Source organism: Asparagus officinalis, chromosome 4 (genome assembly GCF_001876935.1).
Source record: "Asparagus officinalis chromosome 4, Aspof.V1, whole genome shotgun sequence".
NCBI classification, from domain to species: Eukaryota; Viridiplantae; Streptophyta; class Magnoliopsida; order Asparagales; family Asparagaceae; genus Asparagus; species Asparagus officinalis.
The window spans coordinates 141,957,864-141,974,949 of record NC_033797.1 but is presented as its reverse complement, the minus strand read 5'-3'; the positions used below and the strand labels follow the sequence as shown (position 1 = coordinate 141,974,949).

At 36.6% G+C, this 17,086-nt stretch overlaps 2 protein-coding genes across 3 annotated transcripts; one reads left to right on the top strand and one right to left on the bottom strand.

Moving 5' to 3' along the window:
* Nucleotides 2,512-5,584, top strand: LOC109839604. The gene is made up of 4 exons (XM_020408095.1): nucleotides 2,512-2,748; nucleotides 3,982-4,494; nucleotides 4,582-4,810; nucleotides 4,932-5,584. Exons 2-4 carry the CDS (start codon nucleotides 3,982-3,984, stop codon nucleotides 5,378-5,380), a joined length of 1,191 nt encoding a protein of 396 aa, XP_020263684.1. The 5' UTR covers nucleotides 2,512-2,748; the 3' UTR covers nucleotides 5,381-5,584.
* On the bottom strand, nucleotides 7,793-16,322 carry LOC109839603 (ultraviolet-B receptor UVR8-like). Of its 2 annotated transcripts, XM_020408094.1 has the most exons (7): nucleotides 15,696-16,322; nucleotides 14,532-14,741; nucleotides 14,350-14,460; nucleotides 12,262-12,630; nucleotides 11,128-11,199; nucleotides 11,022-11,057; nucleotides 7,793-8,355 (listed from the first exon to the last, which is right to left on the bottom strand). In XM_020408094.1, the coding sequence occupies exons 1-7, from the start codon at nucleotides 16,032-16,034 to the stop codon at nucleotides 8,014-8,016; spliced, it is 1,479 nt and encodes a 492-aa protein (XP_020263683.1). In that variant the 5' UTR covers nucleotides 16,035-16,322; the 3' UTR covers nucleotides 7,793-8,013. The 2 variants fall into 2 exon arrangements, with proteins under 2 accessions (XP_020263683.1, XP_020263682.1); XM_020408093.1 differs by lacking the exon at nucleotides 11,022-11,057 and having other exon boundaries at nucleotides 11,092-11,199.

Sequence of the window (17,086 nt, the reverse complement as noted above, 5' to 3'; positions counted from 1 at the left end):
ATCTTCAAAGTATTGCCTCCAAAGTCGGTTGTGAGGGTCTCTATTCCCGTAGATCAGCTCCCCATCAATGGGAAAGCCTGTGTGAGTATGCACCCACTCTTCATCAAATTTCACTGAAAATAAAGGCATTAACATAGTCAAAATCACGTTTTATTAACATGATTAGCTAATAGTTGACTCTTAAGAGTAAACGTTAACAACAAACACAGATTATTGACATGCATTGCTACTAGCTATCAACAATTGAGAATTGTTTACATGCATTTCTTCCAACCCCACAACACTTCATATTGTTCAGATCTTCCTCCAAAATTAAGAAACTGCTTATACACTACAATAACCAGTCTCTCACCACCATTTCCTTCAAAAAGGAACCCATAAACCACAATTAAAATCAACATCACTCATTTAAAATAATTAAATTCAAAAACCCTCAATTGGTTGGGAACTTACTTCTTCTTTGAGATGGACACATCCTCCCGCGAGCGTCTCCTCTTACGCTCTCGATTTTCCTGACTTTTTATGCTCAATAGGGTTTCTATCGCCTCGTTACTCTCCTCATCATCAGAGGATGGCGGAACAGAATCGCTGGCGTGAGATATCAAGGCGGAGGTGGAGGGGGATAAGTTTGGTAGTTTCTCCTGCGCAAGTCGTGTCGACCGACGCCGGTGACGAACGTCCGCTTCCGTTTGAATCTGGTCTACTTCACCCTTGCGTCGTTTAGGGTCCTTAGCCATTTCTCTTATAATTTTCTTCGGCATTTTCCTTGTGGATTTCCTGGCCGCTAGAGTCAAACTAGGGTTTTCAAATTGGGTTCGCAAGCTGAAGGAGGTTCGAGTTTTAGGGATATTTGTGGGTCTGCAGAGAAAAGAGCACGAGCGAGAGAAAGAGGGAGGGCAGATTTGGGGACGAACAGTTACAAGGGCAATTTCGTCTTTAGAGACGAAATGTGCTCTCAGAGTTGTCTGGGAAATGAAAAAGGGGCTGAAACATTATTGAGTTGGGTATTGGGGGCTTGATCACACAAAAAAAATACAGGGGGCCTAGTCACAACCGGATCTTTTTTTTGGGGCCTTAAAACATTTTTCCCAAATAAAAAATAAGGAAAAAGAAAATGAAAAGGAATTTGAGGAAGGAAATATTTAAGAATGTGTTTCTACTCATTTATTTATAAAAAAAATAGGAAATATATTTCTTTAAGTATGAGTCACGTCTACCAATGAAAATGTGCCGCATAATCTTTTCGCTTTATTTCAACTTGTGAACCAAACAAAATAATATAATCATTATAAGAAATACATTTCTTATAATTGATTTCCTTAATATTTGGCCAACAAAACAGCACTTTAGAATATAGTAACTTGCACTAAAATGTAGCAACTTAAATATAAATATAGTTGATATTGGCTCGATTACATCCTTGGAGTTGAGGATGTCATATACTTTCTGTATACAATCACAATTAGTAATGGTCCCTGTCTTCAATAAAAAAAAGTAATGATATCATGCTGGGGCTCAGTTTGAAGGTCTGATATTTATTTCTTTAAAAAACATATAAATATTAATATATCATTACACAAAATCATAGCAAGAAACTAGAATAAAAGTTCTATCAGAACATTCGAGGGCATGAGATGCCTATATCATTGACTCATAGTTAGAGAGTTAGCTTCATAGTTATAGCTATTCTATCATCAGTTTGATATGACCCCTACTGAAAAGTTAACCAATAGTATATAGAGAATGGATTCAAACACAATTTAGCATGTATTTGGAATAAGGTCGGTTTGAAATAAAGCAGGATAAAACTCTGGTTCTGTAAAGAAAAACTTTTAAATAACAATTGTTAAAAGGGGTTTTTTTTACAAAGACCGTTTTCGAAACTTTGTTGGCAAAGTCAATGGTCCGCGGATTTAATTAGCAAAATGGATCTCTTTTGTTAATTTTGAAAAATATAATTTTTAAAATACACGGGACTAGTAGTCACGTGTAATTAGTGTTGGCTAATCACATGCTAATTAAACTTTAAAAAATACACGAGACTAATTAAACTTTATTAGGATGTAATTAGGCATCGCTAAATTCATGCGACTAGTAATCCCGTATATTTTAAATCTTTATTTTTGCAAAATCGAACTCGGTCGATATTGTTAATTATATATAAAGGGTCGATTTTGTTAATAAAGCTTCAAAAAAGCCTTTTTTTTAATTCTCCTTCGTCAAATGCTGTCATAAATGTGGAGAGAGAAATGGTCAGAGAGGTGTCAGAGAGAGGATCTTGGCCGTCCGCTTGGGGGCTGTTTGGTTGTATGTTTTCACCATGTAAAATGATGGAAAGTGTAAAAAAGTGGGTCCCATTGTCAGCTTCCCCCTTTTTCAATTGTTTGCTTGTAGCTGTAAAAATAATGTAAACTGCTTTACTTTGCTGATGTGGCAGGTAAAGTCAATTCATAAAAAAAAAACCTGAATTGGGCAGAAAGCTGACGACAAGTCAGAAAAAAATTCTAAAAAAATCAGCTTTTTTCAACCAGCGCCTAGGGTTACCTCCTCTTTCGTTCAACCAGCTTTTTTTTCACCTTTCTCCTCCGCTCCTGACTGCAACTCTGTTCGGAGAAGAAGAAAAATCGGCGCCAAGTCTCCGTCGTTTGCTTCCCTTCAAGTCGGAGAAGGAAAAACCGGCGACTCCAAGTCTCCGTCTCCGTCGTTTGCTTCGCTTCAAGATCCGCTCGAGGAAAGGATTTGGTCGAGGTATAAAAATTTCGCCTTTCTCTATTATTTCAAGTTCCCTTTCAAATTTCTTTTATTTTTTGCATCGAGGTATAAAAATTTCGCCTTTCTCTATTATTTCAAGTTCCCTTTCAAATTTCTTTTATTTTTTGCACAAAACTTTAAATTAATTTCGATCTGTCAAACACCCCTTTCAAATTTCTTTCAAAATTTGCCTTTCTCTCAGATTTTTAGTAGATTCCAGGGTTCATATGGGGTCTTTTCGTGTTCGTAGTAGTGGAATTTGAACTGGAGGAAATCAAATTAAGTTATTTGATTGAATTAATCTGAATTAGTTGTTGGTGGGTTAATTGGATTTGAGTTAATTTGAATTGATTTGTTCTGCTTGGTTGCTTTTTTCCCCTTTGTGTTGGCATTATTATTTCTAGTAAGTTAACTTGATTATTAGTGTTGATTGCTGAGAAAAGATGATTTACTAAATGCCTAGTTCATTATTTTGTGCATTAAGGTTCTGCAATTCACAGGCTCTAATATATGGGAAAAACCATACTCCTGGTATACATGGGTTAGAATGATGCTTGCCCTTAAACCTGAAAATCCAATTGGTATAATGCATACATATTTTCTTCCCAAATTTTGAGCTCATGGAAACGAATAACTTCAATCCACTGATTATACATATTTAACAGACTCTAATTGGTATAATCCACTGATTATACATATTTTGAGCTCATGGAAACGAATAACCTGGAAATCCAATTGGTATAATTCACAGACTCTAATATTTTATAGTTTTGATTCATGGATATGCACTTTATTTATGATCCACTGATTATACATATTTAACTTCATATAGCTAAAGATCATGCAAATAACTTCAAGTTAAACATGAGATATACATGCTTATCTCTTGACAAAAAACCAACGTATGGAAAAAATATATTTTTTTATTTCTAGGGATACAAATCCAAATTAAAAGTACTAGGTTTGGTCTAACATTGTACTAAATTACCCAACATAAAGTAAATAAACGATAAATCGCAGTTTTGAGGCTCTAAATAATCTCAAGTATATATTGTTCTAACATTTTGTTGTATGGAATTTTCAAGCACTATTCTTTTCATGCACTATTTCTCAGGAATCATGTTATATTTACTCAAAGCTTGAATGTATATAACTTTCTTAGGCTATAATTTATTACTTTTACTTTCGTACTTTCAAAAACTAATTACTTTCTTACAATATATAAAAAAGATGGACAGAAATGAAGTTATGCGTAGGATGAACAATGCAGCAGCTGTTGCTACTGTACTAGTTATGCTAATGGTATTCATACGCCGATATCAACATCGTCCACTTAAAAGACGTAACATCCCTCGTCATCCTTCGTATGTAAGAGACTTAGACAAACATTCTCATATGCGTCGGATATTAAATGGTAGTACATCGAGTTGTCAAGACTATCTCAGGATGCGTATTGGACCTTTTATGAACTTAGCTCAAATGATGAGAGATGGGGGCTTATTGAAGGACACAATCCATGTTCCTATAGAAGAACAGTTGGCTACATTTCTCTACAAAATGGGACACAAGTCTAAAAATAGGGCTCGCAGAATTGACTTCATACGTTCCGGGGAGACTATTAGCAGGTATTTCAATAAAGTTCTAGGAGCTATTTTTTCTCTTCGGGATAGGTTCATGAAACAAGCCCCAAATGAAACTTCGGCAGAAATTATGGAATCTAGTCAATGGTTTCCATTTTTCAAGGTAAGTTACGTATATTAATTATAAACAGTTATAGCTATTCTATTGAGATGATACTAATTAGGATCTTGAAAGATATTTTTTATTCAGGATTGTATTGGTCTAATAGATGGAACACACATAGATGCAACAGTGCCAACTAAAGATGCTCCTAAATTTAGAGGACGCAAAGGGATCACACAAAATGTTTTGGCTGCAGTAACACCAAATAAACGATTCACATATGTGATGGCTGGTTGGGAGGGAGCTGCAAATGACTTCACAATTCTTAAGGATGCACTATCCTTACCCCCACCAAATGGTTTGAGAGTCTACGAAGGTAAGACATAAACAAAAATTTGATTAAGATGATAAATTAGTCAATATATTAGTAGGTTATATGTAATATAATAATGCACTTCATCAATATTGTAGGAAAATATTATTTGTGTGATTTGTAGGGAAATATTATTTGTGTGATGTTGGATACCCAACCATGCCGGGATTCATTGCTCCTTATCGTGGTGTACGATATCACTTGAAAGAACATAGTGGAAGAGTTCCTAACAATCGTCGAGAGTTATTCAATCTTCGGCATTCAACGCTTCGTAGTAAGATAGAATGCACATTTGGAATCTTGAAAAGTCGATTCAAGATTCTTTCTGCCAAACCTCATCATCCTTTCCCAAGTCAAGTAAACATCGTAATTGCATGTACTATTTTACATAATTATATTGCTATTATTGATCCGAATGATAAGTTCTTGAATGAGTTTATGCATGTAAATGAGGAGGATGGAGATATCTTGAATGAAGATGCACCCATTATTGATTTTACACAACAAATGACTCAACGAGAACAACTTGATACGCGGGAAGAGTGGAAGTCACGACGAGATCAAATTGCATAAGAAATGTGGATTGAATATTGTAATCGACATCGTAAAGGAGTCACGTATGAGACACCTTTTTGAGATTTATATGTAATGTTTGTAATGTGCTATGTTATGCAATTTAAACTTTGTTATGATTTGTAGGATTTGAACATTTCAACATGTATGCAATATGGTATGTAATGTTGCTTTATGTAGAATTTAAACTTGTGATTTGTAGGATTTGCGAGATCAATTTGTTTGTTTTTGTTTCTATAGAGAAGTTCAGTGAGATTATTTGGTTTGCTTTGTTGAAGAACTTTGGATAGTAATAGAAGGCGAGTCAATTTTTGTTTAACTGTTGCCGGAGTTTTTCTTTTGTTAAAAATTTATTTGTGAAGTGTTTGGTTTAGACTTTAGTGATGATGGGAATGTCAAAGCACTCTGTTTTGTATATTCTAGATCATTTCAACATGTTTTGTATATTCTAGATCATTTCAACATGTATGCAATGTGGTATGTAGTGTTGTTTTATGTAGAATTTAAACTTGTGATTTGTAGGATTTGATCGTTTTAAAATATATATATATTTTTGCTATTTGTATGATAATTGTTTTTTCTTTTGACAATGTTTTTGCAAGCAGGGATGGAGAATCAAAATGGCTCATTTCGTCCGAAATTTTATTCTCAAAATAGAGATAGTCAAGAGAGTCAAGAGAGTCAAGAGAGTAAAAATTCAAATGCAGCACTTCATGATAATAGCCCTACAGAAAGAATGCCCCAAATTCCATTCTCATTTGGGTCTTTCCAAACTCCAACATCTGGATATGGTTCTTTCCAAAATCCTATGTCAGGTATGATGCCTCCTCCTTATGCTTGTGGACCATGGATGCAATTTTTAAATGGTACACCAATGCCACAAATGAGATCACAAAGTTCACTCATGAGTGGAACGCCAAGATCATTATCATTTGAACTCCCCTCATCGAATGCTAGTGGCGGGTCTAAGAGGGTAGCTCGTGAACAAGATGAGGAAGTTTCGTCACCTTCAAAAAAACTTAATCAAACTGTGAAAGTGAAGAAAGCTGGAAACATCATGTGGGATGATCAGCAGATACACACAAGTGTATCTGCTGTGTATCTGCAGCAGATACACACAAGTGTATCTGCTGTGTATCTGCAGCAGATACACACAAGTGTATCTGCTGTGTATCTGCAGCAGATACACACAAGTGTATCTGCTGTGTATCTGCAGCAGATACACACAAGTGTATCTGCTGTGTATCTGCAGCAGATACACACAAGTGTATCTGCTGTGTATCTGCAGCAGATACACACAAGTGTATCTGCTGTGTATCTGCAGCAGATACACACAAGTGTATCTGCTGTGTATCTGCAGCAGATACACACAAGTGTATCTGCTGTGTATCTGCAGCAGATACACACAAGTGTATCTGCTGTGTATCTGCAGCAGATACACACAAGTGTATCTGCTGTGTATCTGCAGCAGATACACACAAGTGTATCTGCTGTGTATCTGCAGCAGATACACACAAGTGTATCTGCTGTGTATCTGCAGCAGATACACACAAGTGTATCTGCTGTGTATCTGCAGCAGATACACACAAGTGTATCTGCTGTGTATCTGCAGCAGATACACACAAGTGTATCTGCTGTGTATCTGCAGCAGATACACACAAGTGTATCTGCTGTGTATCTGCAGCAGATACACACAAGTGTATCTGCTGTGTATCTGCAGCAGATACACACAAGTGTATCTGCTGTGTATCTGCAGCAGATACACACAAGTGTATCTGCTGTGTATCTGCAGCAGATACACACAAGTGTATCTGCTGCAGATACACAGTCACGAAGTGCTCCATCCTCTATATTAGGATCTATCTGCGATAGGCATGACCTTTGTCCAGGTACTAGAGGAAAATTTACGGCTATCTCCCTCTTCTCAGAGTTATCATAACTATGAGAGACATCATAAACCAACTTACTTTGATTCCTATTCTTAGAAAAGACCAACGCATTGGAACACATGGTTTCAGAGACAGGTACCGTAGGTCCGTTGTTCACTTTCAGCAAACCTCCAGATGACATCATGGTTGGCACATTCCTGAATATATGCCCCCAGTAAGCAGCCTACCTTTCCGCCATAAATATCCCACATGCTCTCCACTCCTCTCCTCTCTTATCTTCGAAATCTTTTCAAAGTTAAATTTTCAGGGTATGGCAGCTCGCCTGCGGTCTCGTGAAGCGCGCTCGCCGACTTGCAAACACTTCTGTTAAGCGCTAGTTACTAGTTTTAGCAAATTCTTTATCTTGGAAAATGAACTGCAAATATTCAATAAAAATCGCAGCTACTAATCCAAACAAGTATATTTCAGTGGACCACAAATTCAATATGTAGTGTCCAGATCAATTTCTTCATTCATCACAGCATATGATAAAATACATTTTTATTCAAATATGAGAAGATATCCGTAAATAACCATGCTATTCGTTTCAGATACAACAATATTTTCCACCTCACCGTATAAAGTATGATTGAACAGATTTTCAAATAACTACACGTAATTTATAAGCTAAACAGATAAAATCCTACAAATTTAAACTCCAACATACATACCTCGGGGAAATCGAAAGCATCCTCTTCTCGTAGCTCAGCTGCTTTGCGCCTCAATAGCCATCCCGTCCATTGTCGTATTCATCATAATCTCCGTTGGCTTCAGGCCCCCTCTAATTGACTCGTGTCCAAGCTGTTGCCTCTCATTATCCCCAAACCCAAACACCACACCCTTGTTAGTTACAGCAACAGTGTGGTAGAGACCAGTGCTAATCTGAGAGATGTAGTGGGATCTCAAATTTTCAAGGATTCGTGGTTTCATAATTTTATCTGAGCACCCACGGTCAGAGAAGCCCAAGCTACCAAAGCCCATCCAGCCAAAGGCAAAAACAGATCCCTCATCGGTGAGAACAAATGTTTTTCTCTTCCTTGCACAAACCTGTCCGTGTGCAACGTGGTTCAAATAAGAACATATAGCAATTGTGTTCCATAGGGAAAAGAATTCCTGGCTAACGACAATACAAATAAGACTGCAAACAGTAGCAAGTAAAATACATGGTGTCTAAGATGGTCATACACGCCAACTCACATAATGTTTTAGACATATATTAAAACATAGTGTAAAGATATGGTCCAAATATTATGAACAGAGGCCCAACATTATGAGAAGTAATTGCCATCACAAATGCCAGATTAATTTGTGGAAATTCAGAAATGAGGATGACACTACATGGAACTGTAGTGGTGTGTGGTATATACATGTCTCATTCTGGAAGATGAAACTATCGAAGAGATGGAAGGAGAGAGCAAAGAAAAACGTTTATATAGGGACCCAAGATGTGCCTACTGTGTTCCCTACAATTAATTTTCTTTTCCTCTTCCAGGCTGTTGCATATATTAAAACATAGCGTAAAGATATGGTCCAAATATTATGAACAGACGCCCAACTTTATGAGAAGTAATTGCCATCACAAATGCCAGATTAGTTCGTGGAAATTCAGAAATGAAGATGACACTGCATGGAACTGTAGTGGTGTGTGGTACATACATGTCTCAATCTGGAAGATGAAACTATCGTCGAGATGAAGGAGAGAGCAAAATAAAACGTTTATATAGGGACCCAAGATGTGCCTACTGTGTCCCCTACAATTAATTTTCTTTTCCTCCTCCAGTCTGTCGCACAATGTAGGAACGACTTTGCAAATTTCACAAAAAGCATTGATATGGGCATATGCTAATTGAGTATGCGGAGAGCCCACACGTCCCAAAGCAGAAACAAGATTAAGTTCCTTTAAGAAATGGCTACCACACTTCATGCCAGCATGACCGATTGGGAAGTAGAAGACAAACCCAAAAAAACGAAGTAGGAATGCAAAGATGATATCATAAAGTATAGATGACCAATGTCCTTTATTTAACAAGAAATAAGATTTAAGGAAAAACGCTTTCTACACTACAACAATTGGATCTGAAACTACAACTAAATTATCTCTATATCTCCATTATAAATGAGCTGCAATTTAGACAAAAGAAAGATGAGGGAAAGAATCTAGAAGGATGTCTTGTGGAGGGCAAGGTTATCAAGAACACAGAGAACCTGGATATACATACATAAAGGAAAAAAATATGTAGACTACTGCTCCTGAGATGTGACTTATTACAAGTAGGGCTCTCTGGATGCTAGGTCAAAATGAAATACATTTATCTGGAAGGTGGAAAATTTTACAGGATGGTGGATACACAACTGCATGTGTAAGTGCATGCGCGCGCGAGCATGGGTGTTTTGTGTTTGTGCGCACACACATCCGTATTTGTGAGATCGTTCAAGACTTAAACCAGAGTTCAACTCTCCTTATTAACCCTCCCCCAGTTGTCAGGCTTATCTTTCTAGTAAAGTATAACGTCTAAAATATATTTACTTGATGCAGCGTTTGTTCCTTCAAATTAAACTATCTCGCATTGTCTCTTATCAAAAGAATATCTCTTACATTCTCTCTGTCTCTTCTATTAGCTGCTTAGTGATAAGGAAATTTCAGAGAGCCACATGTGGTACTAAAGGAGTCGTTGAGAGTTGAAGATATCTTTCTAATCTACTACCATCCATGGGTTGGAGCATCTGAACTAAATTGCAGAGGTAAGAGGTCCCACTTTTCAGTAGCATATAAAGGATCTGATTTGTCATGGCAGAATCTCAGTATAGTAACAGTCATCTGATTCAATGTGAAATCTGTATGTTCTACACAAGTGTGGGGGAGGACGGTCAGTACTGGTGCGGGAGGACATCAAGTCAACCAGTTCAGTACTGGAAACAGTTCCAATGAAGAGCCAGTCAACAATATGGTCAGAACTAAGACCACCCATACTGGTCAATAAGACAAATAGCTTGAGTTTGAGCAGAAGATAAGGCTTCATCCTCACTGTCAATGTCCATACTGGTCAATAAGACAAATAGCTTGAGTTTGAGCAGAAGATAAGGCTTCATCCTCACTGTCAATGTTTGAGGAAAAGATCAGATGTAAAGACTTGAGTTTGAGCAGAAGATAAGGCTTCATCCTCACTGTCAATGTTTGAGGAAAAGATCAGATGTAAAGACTAGGTATCTCCAATATAAACTCAAATTTATCGTGCAAATACTATGCAGCTACACATAATCTACTCAGCCTATGAGACATAACAGACCACATGTTGAACACATTGCCTATGGGCCATGGAAATCCATGAATTGAAAAAAAATTCCAGTACACGAACTAGATGTGAGGATTACCACTTGAAGGTCGTTAAACATTATGTATTTATAACAGTGATTGCATGTTGACTGCGGCTAGTTAAACAGCCATGTATATATAGCAGTGCTTACATGAACTGGGCTCAACATGTGTGCAGTATGTGTATAAACAGATAAATACATAAAGATTGTAGCTAGGTACGATAAACGTTTTTCACTGCCAATAACTTCATTAATCTCAAGTTCTGTCCACATGTAGATAGGTAGATATATCATAACTATTTACTAGGAATTAGCTTCATTAAGATCAAATTCAATCAATTCTCTAAAACAATCTCAAATTCTGTCAGCAGACTGTAAAATGTTGAATTATAACAAACCTGAACAGAAAGGTGGCTTTTCAGACTTGTTAGTAACTCTGGGCTAGTTTTGTCACGAATTATAACAAACCTGAACAGAAAGGTGGCTTTTCAGACTTGTTAGTAACTCTGGGCTAGTTTTGTCAGTCTCATCACCATGGCCCAAAGCTCCACAATAGCCTCTACCCCATGTGTATACCTGCAAAAACAATTTATAATTTTTATCCATCCTAAAAATTTAGCAGTTGATAAAGGAAAGAAGAAGAAAATTTTCTTGGAATAGTAAAATCAAATATTCAAGGCTGGCATTCAATAGAAGCCAATATAGATATATTTGTAATTCTAATTGTCAATAACTTCAAATCCAAATCCAAATGTGAATGTGAATTTCCTCCAAATACTCATTGAACACTAAACATATTTGTAACTATTTCACTTAAAAATAGGGTAAGCTACACTTAAATACCCCAAGGTTTGCTAAATTTTCACGAAAATACCCTAACTATTTATCCGTACAAATAAATACCCTAAGGTTTCCAAAAGTATCACATGGATACCTGAAAAAGGGTATCAACATGATACTTTTGGAAACCTCAAGGTATTTATTTGTATGGGTAAGAAAGTTAGGGTATTTTCATGCAACATCGGGAAATCTTAGGGCATTTAAGTGTAATTTACCCTTAAAAATATTCTACACAGTTTATGAACACAGAATTATTTGATAAAAAATATTTTCAATTGGTCCATGGAGTTTGATTCTTTTTTAGTATTTGAATTAGTAATTGAAATTTATTCCTTTCTAAAGATGACAGATATATCAATAATTTGGATCATTAAAAAAATATATGAAAGATTATATGTTAAGAAAGAAACAATTAGACATTAGGATTAGTCTCTCAAGATCAAAATCTAGACTAAAATTGCAAAATGTTAAGAAAGAAACAATTAGACATTAGGATTAGTCTCTCAAGATCAAAATCTAGACTAAAATTGCAAATATGATAACACAAAGTGTATATGATTAACAAACCAATATTTGATAAGCAAACAAATCGAATATGTGAATGCTCATATTCGGTTCATTTAGTTATGATGCCAGAAAAAGTACTTGCTATCTCTCAAATGTTCTTCTACTCAAACTCAAACTATTAAAAGAAAACTTTAAGATGAAAAGTGACTAAACTGTTCGGTAACTATTTAAATAACCACAAATTTATGCAATTGATACTACTGAATTTCACGATGGTTAAATAAGACTCACGTGTCCAATGGAATCAAGTGCTACTGCATGTTCATCACCAGCAGACACACGGACCACATGAATATTTCGCCTCTTAAATGATTGGATAGCCCGCGGAAGAAGTTCATCACGCTGATCTCCATGGCCAAGGCAGAAGTTGGTGCAGGAACCAAAAGAATGAACTGTCCCATCCTTCGTCACAGCAAACGTATAGCTGGCACCTGCAGCAACCTGAACCACATTGCCAGAACCTTCAAATGATTCAACTTTTCTCGGAATTGGTCTATCAAGAGTATCACCATGACCAAGTTGGCCATGAGTGTTGTTCCCACATGTGTACACATGGCCTTGCCTTGTGAGTATTACAGTAAAGCTAAGACCAGTGGCAACCTGCAAAGTGAAATAAATATAACAAGGATGAACAAAGATAAGTCGATGCTAGTGCAGGACTGCAGATCACGAAATTCTCTACACAAAATATCAAAGAGATATTTATCTGTCCAATCAGGAAAAAGAAGATGATTGATAACTGATGAACAAGAAGAAATCATAATGAGTGAACACAAGAAACTTTGATAACTAACAAGCAAGAAGGAACCATAAACTAAAAAGGGAGAAAGCAGAAACTTGAAAAGCACAGCGTACTTTATATTTACGAGGTGGGAATCTCAAAATAGAAATTTGAATCAATACACAGCATGCACAATGAATCGTAGAAGCAAAATTATTTAATTTTCCCCCGAAATCTAAATTATCATGCAAATTTCTCCACATAAACAAATAATGGAAATAAGATAACATTAATGTCGCGTCGCATTGTTCTAAAACATACTAGTTAATCATGTGCATTATGCACGTGGCATTAAAAAGAAAAGAAAAACGTAATTACATATTGAAAAGATGCTTTCTGTATATTCTTTCTTTCTTTTTATCAGGAGATGTTTTTTTTCTTAAACATTTTAACATTAGAAATTTCTATTTAAGAGATGTTTAAGAAATTGAGTTACATTTAGCAAAGGAAGAAAGAAAGAAAGGAAAGCATATTTGTGCAAAATACTTGTCTTGTGTAATTTAATAAAATACAAAAATGAAATTATTGTTGTTTAATTTGATCAATTTTTGAGAAATATGCCAATGAGTATACCATAAAGTACAATATTTCAGCAGCATTTGGATCAAATTCATTGTGCAGGAAACAACAATATAAGATTAGATCTTTTTGTGAGAATTTAATTTTTGAGAATAAAGTATTATAATGACTATTCATACATGCATCTCTAGATGCAGCCTTAATCCAAATTAACTGACAAATGCAATAAAGGTTACATCAGAGTTGTCCTCGAGCTACATGATTTTGCAGTTCTGTATCTTCACATTGTTTCCTACTCTGGAAGAGTGATAGGCCTCCTCTACATGGTAAAGTCACATTGGTGTTTAAAATGGACCATACCCTATAGTGTCACTTTCTTTCTTTCTTCATATAATAAAGCCAAATAATAATAATAATAATCCAGATAGATGGAACAGAGTGATGGGGTGCCTACTTGAATGCTAGTCCTAACAATTATGCAGTAGCGAATGCCACTGATCTGTACAATCAACCTTTTTGTTGTTTATAGTTTAGTGATAATATATAGATTTAGAATGCACTACTTATGTTTGATACTCTAGAAAGTAAAGGAAACAAATTTAAAAAGTTACAAATATCAGCAACCAAGGAACTCAAATTCACAGCATGAGCAAGAATGTATCCTATGATTGCTAAACTAGGAAATAGAATGCTGACTCTTCAATCTACTCCACCAGGCTTCTTGGATTGATGAACAGATGATTGTATTTAACATCATATGTTTAACCATTACAAAACATCTCGTACTTTCTTGGATTGATGAACAGATGATTGTATTTAACATCATATGTTTAACCATTACAAAACATCTCGTACTTTTTTAGAAGGCATAAATGTTCTGACTTGCCAAAAAGCCATTCATTTACACAAGAGACTAAACTTTCTAAGTACTGCTCAACATAAAACCCAGCCTATGCTAACACAACATGTATTTACTTGCAAAATATAAAATGGTATGCTTTAGGAAGGTTGTATGCTACCTGCTTGCACGCGATCCCTTTCAATGCATCAACACATGTTGGCCTAAAAACAGCACGCCTTACCTCTCCATGGCCACAACAGAATGATGAATTATCCCCACAAGTAAAGACCTAATTGACAAAGGGGGGAAGGTCATTAATACAAGCTCTATAGTAAGAAACTTCTAAATAACATCAAATACCTCTCCATTCTCCATAACAAACGCAGCATGGTTGTGTGAAGCAGAGATGTGGATTACACGGGACATGGAGGGAAAATTGATGCGTGTAAATGCTGCACACTGAGTTGTATATTGACCATGACCAAGCACCCCACATAAACTGGATCCACATGAATAGACTGAGGAATCATGAATCAAGAGTGTATGGTATCGTCCAGTATTGACCTGCACCTGGAGAGACAAAGGTATCTTTCAATAAAACCTAAGGTCAGCAAAAGAAATACGACTCAAATTAACTTATAATCACATTGTACTTCTTTTGTTCCTACAGACATGGAAGCCAAAATAGACATTGTCCAAGCATTGAAATCCCAATCTAAATTCAATGAAACAATAAAAAAATTGGACTTGAATTATAGTGTTATATTCGGAAACTGAACTTTAGCAGAAAATCAAGTTCAATCATAATCTTAATGTGCATGCTCGTAGTGTTATATTCGGAAACTGAACTTTAGCAGAAAATCAAGTTCAATCATAATCTTAATGTGCATGCTCGTGAAAATATTTCTGACTTTACCCTGTTAGCAGAAAATCAAGTTCAATCATAATCTTAATGTGCATGCTCGTGAAAATATTTCTGACTTTACCCTGTGGTATTAGATAGACTTAAGTCTAGTAGTGACTAGTTCATGTCTTTTGCATATTCAATTACAAACATTTGAATGTTCCAATATTTATTCAGATACTTCAGATGCAGTGCTATCTATCTCTACATCCGTATATTAAACTAAAAGGATAAAAACTATCCAATTTTACCACGATTTATATACAGCAATGGATCGGATTATTTATATATATTTACAACCCCAGAAGCAAGTCTTGCATTCTGCGAGATATTCATCAAGTAAAAGGATTCAATTTGAACAAGATCTAGAACCTAATGCAGGTAAATTAAGCGTTGTCATATGTTTTTGATAGGGAAAGCAGTTTCAACCTAATGTCAATGTGTATGTAGTACTAAAAAGACCTAGTTCTAGTATGGGCTTGTTCCCTGCATGCTTGGATGCCTAAATTCGAATGTCTGCATGCTTATTCAGAAAATTCGCATAGTATATGGACAAAAGGACTCAAATTGAACCTAATGCATATAAATAAAGCACTCTAGCATAACCAAAGAAGCAGTACATTGCCTGCTGACGTCTCGACCGTCCCCGACGACTGCTCCACCGACTGCAAGAACCTCAGAACCTTCTTCCAACACCCCCCGCATCGATCAAACAGCTCCTTTCTCAACCTCGTCGGCATAGCAGCAAACACCTCGTGGCCCTCGCACAGATGAAACGCAGCAAACTCGACCATCGACCTAAAATCATTCGGGTAACTCCCCCGACCCCCTCTAAACAATCTGCAGGTCATCTCCAAGCAAGCGAGGTCCAAAGAACTGAGCTTTCCCGAGCTCAGTATCTCAAGAACCAAATGCGAAGGCAACTCCTCGATCGAAAGGGTCCGACCGCGATCCGCCATCGAGAAAACTGATCAGAACCAAAACCCTAGCCCCTCCCTGAACTACGAGAAGATCTTGAACCTTGAAATTGGGATCTTGGAGAAGATTAACAAGAAAACGTCCGATGGAAGAAGCATAAAAGAGGTTGAAGAATTCGTGGCGGGCCGAGAGGGAGAGGGATCGCTAAGCATCAGAGGAGGAATTCGAGAGACCGAAATCGGAGAAAGATAGAATTAAATTAAAATGAGAAAAAAACTTGGGGGGGAAATTGAACAAATAGGGGAACGGGGAAAGAGAAAGAGGGGGGGGATCTTTTTGTTAAAAGCTTTCGGGAATTTTCCCACAATACTTCGAGGCGAAGCAGGCGGTGGGGGAATAAAATATTTGGTTTATCTACAAACCCAAAATTTAATCCTAATTTATGGAAACCCACGCACTTCTAAACAAACAATTTTTACGCCTAAAATACGGCTAAATACCCATATTGGTATTTTAATTCCACCCTAATTTCCAACAAGGTATTTTAAATAGTCAAACCCGCTTTAAGACATTTTAATTGATCCAATTAATCAATAAGGCATGTTTTCTTGTCGGCGGGCAAATTTCCGACGAGATCTCGTCACGTGCATGACACGTGATGTCTCAAAACTCATTTTTAGCAGCGGCGACGACAACAATCTCGTCATATTCAGCCCAAAGTAGGATAAAATAACGGTTATGACGCCGCCTGAGATCGCTAACCACATCGAATCAGCTGAATATGACGAGATTGTTGCCGTCGCCGCTACTAAAAACGAGTTTTGAGACATCATGTGCCATGCACGTGACGAGATGTGAGGCTCTAGAGCCTCGATTCACCCTGGTTGAGCTATTACGAGCCATGGGAAAACCTGCAGAGTTCAAAGAAGCGATACACAGGAAGAAGAAAGGAACAATAGAGAAAATATTTGAAGAACAGAGATTAGAACTGAGAAGGAGAGGAAAAACTCAATTTCATTCATGATCAATGATCCTTGACATTTTCCTATTTATACATTGCATTCCTCTCAAAGAAACAAAGAAAACACAAAAA

Bases quoted from the DNA above. Each gene is read 5' to 3' on its own strand.
- LOC109839604 (XM_020408095.1), top strand. From the start codon at position 3,982: ATGGACAGAAATGAAGTTATGCGTAGGATGAACAATGCAGCAGCTGTT. The intron at 4,495-4,581 runs GTAAGTTACGTA...TTTTTTATTCAG, and splicing joins AATGGTTTCCATTTTTCAAG to GATTGTATTGGTCTAATAGA. The intron at 4,811-4,931 runs GTAAGACATAAA...TGTGATTTGTAG, and splicing joins TGGTTTGAGAGTCTACGAAG to GGAAATATTATTTGTGTGAT.
- LOC109839603 (XM_020408093.1), bottom strand. From the start codon at position 16,034: ATGGCGGATCGCGGTCGGACCCTTTCGATCGAGGAGTTGCCTTCGCAT. The intron at 14,461-14,531 runs GTATTTGATGTT...TTTGTCAATTAG, and splicing joins TTGTTATGGAGAATGGAGAG to GTCTTTACTTGTGGGGATAA. The intron at 8,356-11,091 runs GTTTGTTATAAT...GCACACGGACAG, and splicing joins AAAGCCACCTTTCTGTTCAG to GTTTGTGCAAGGAAGAGAAA.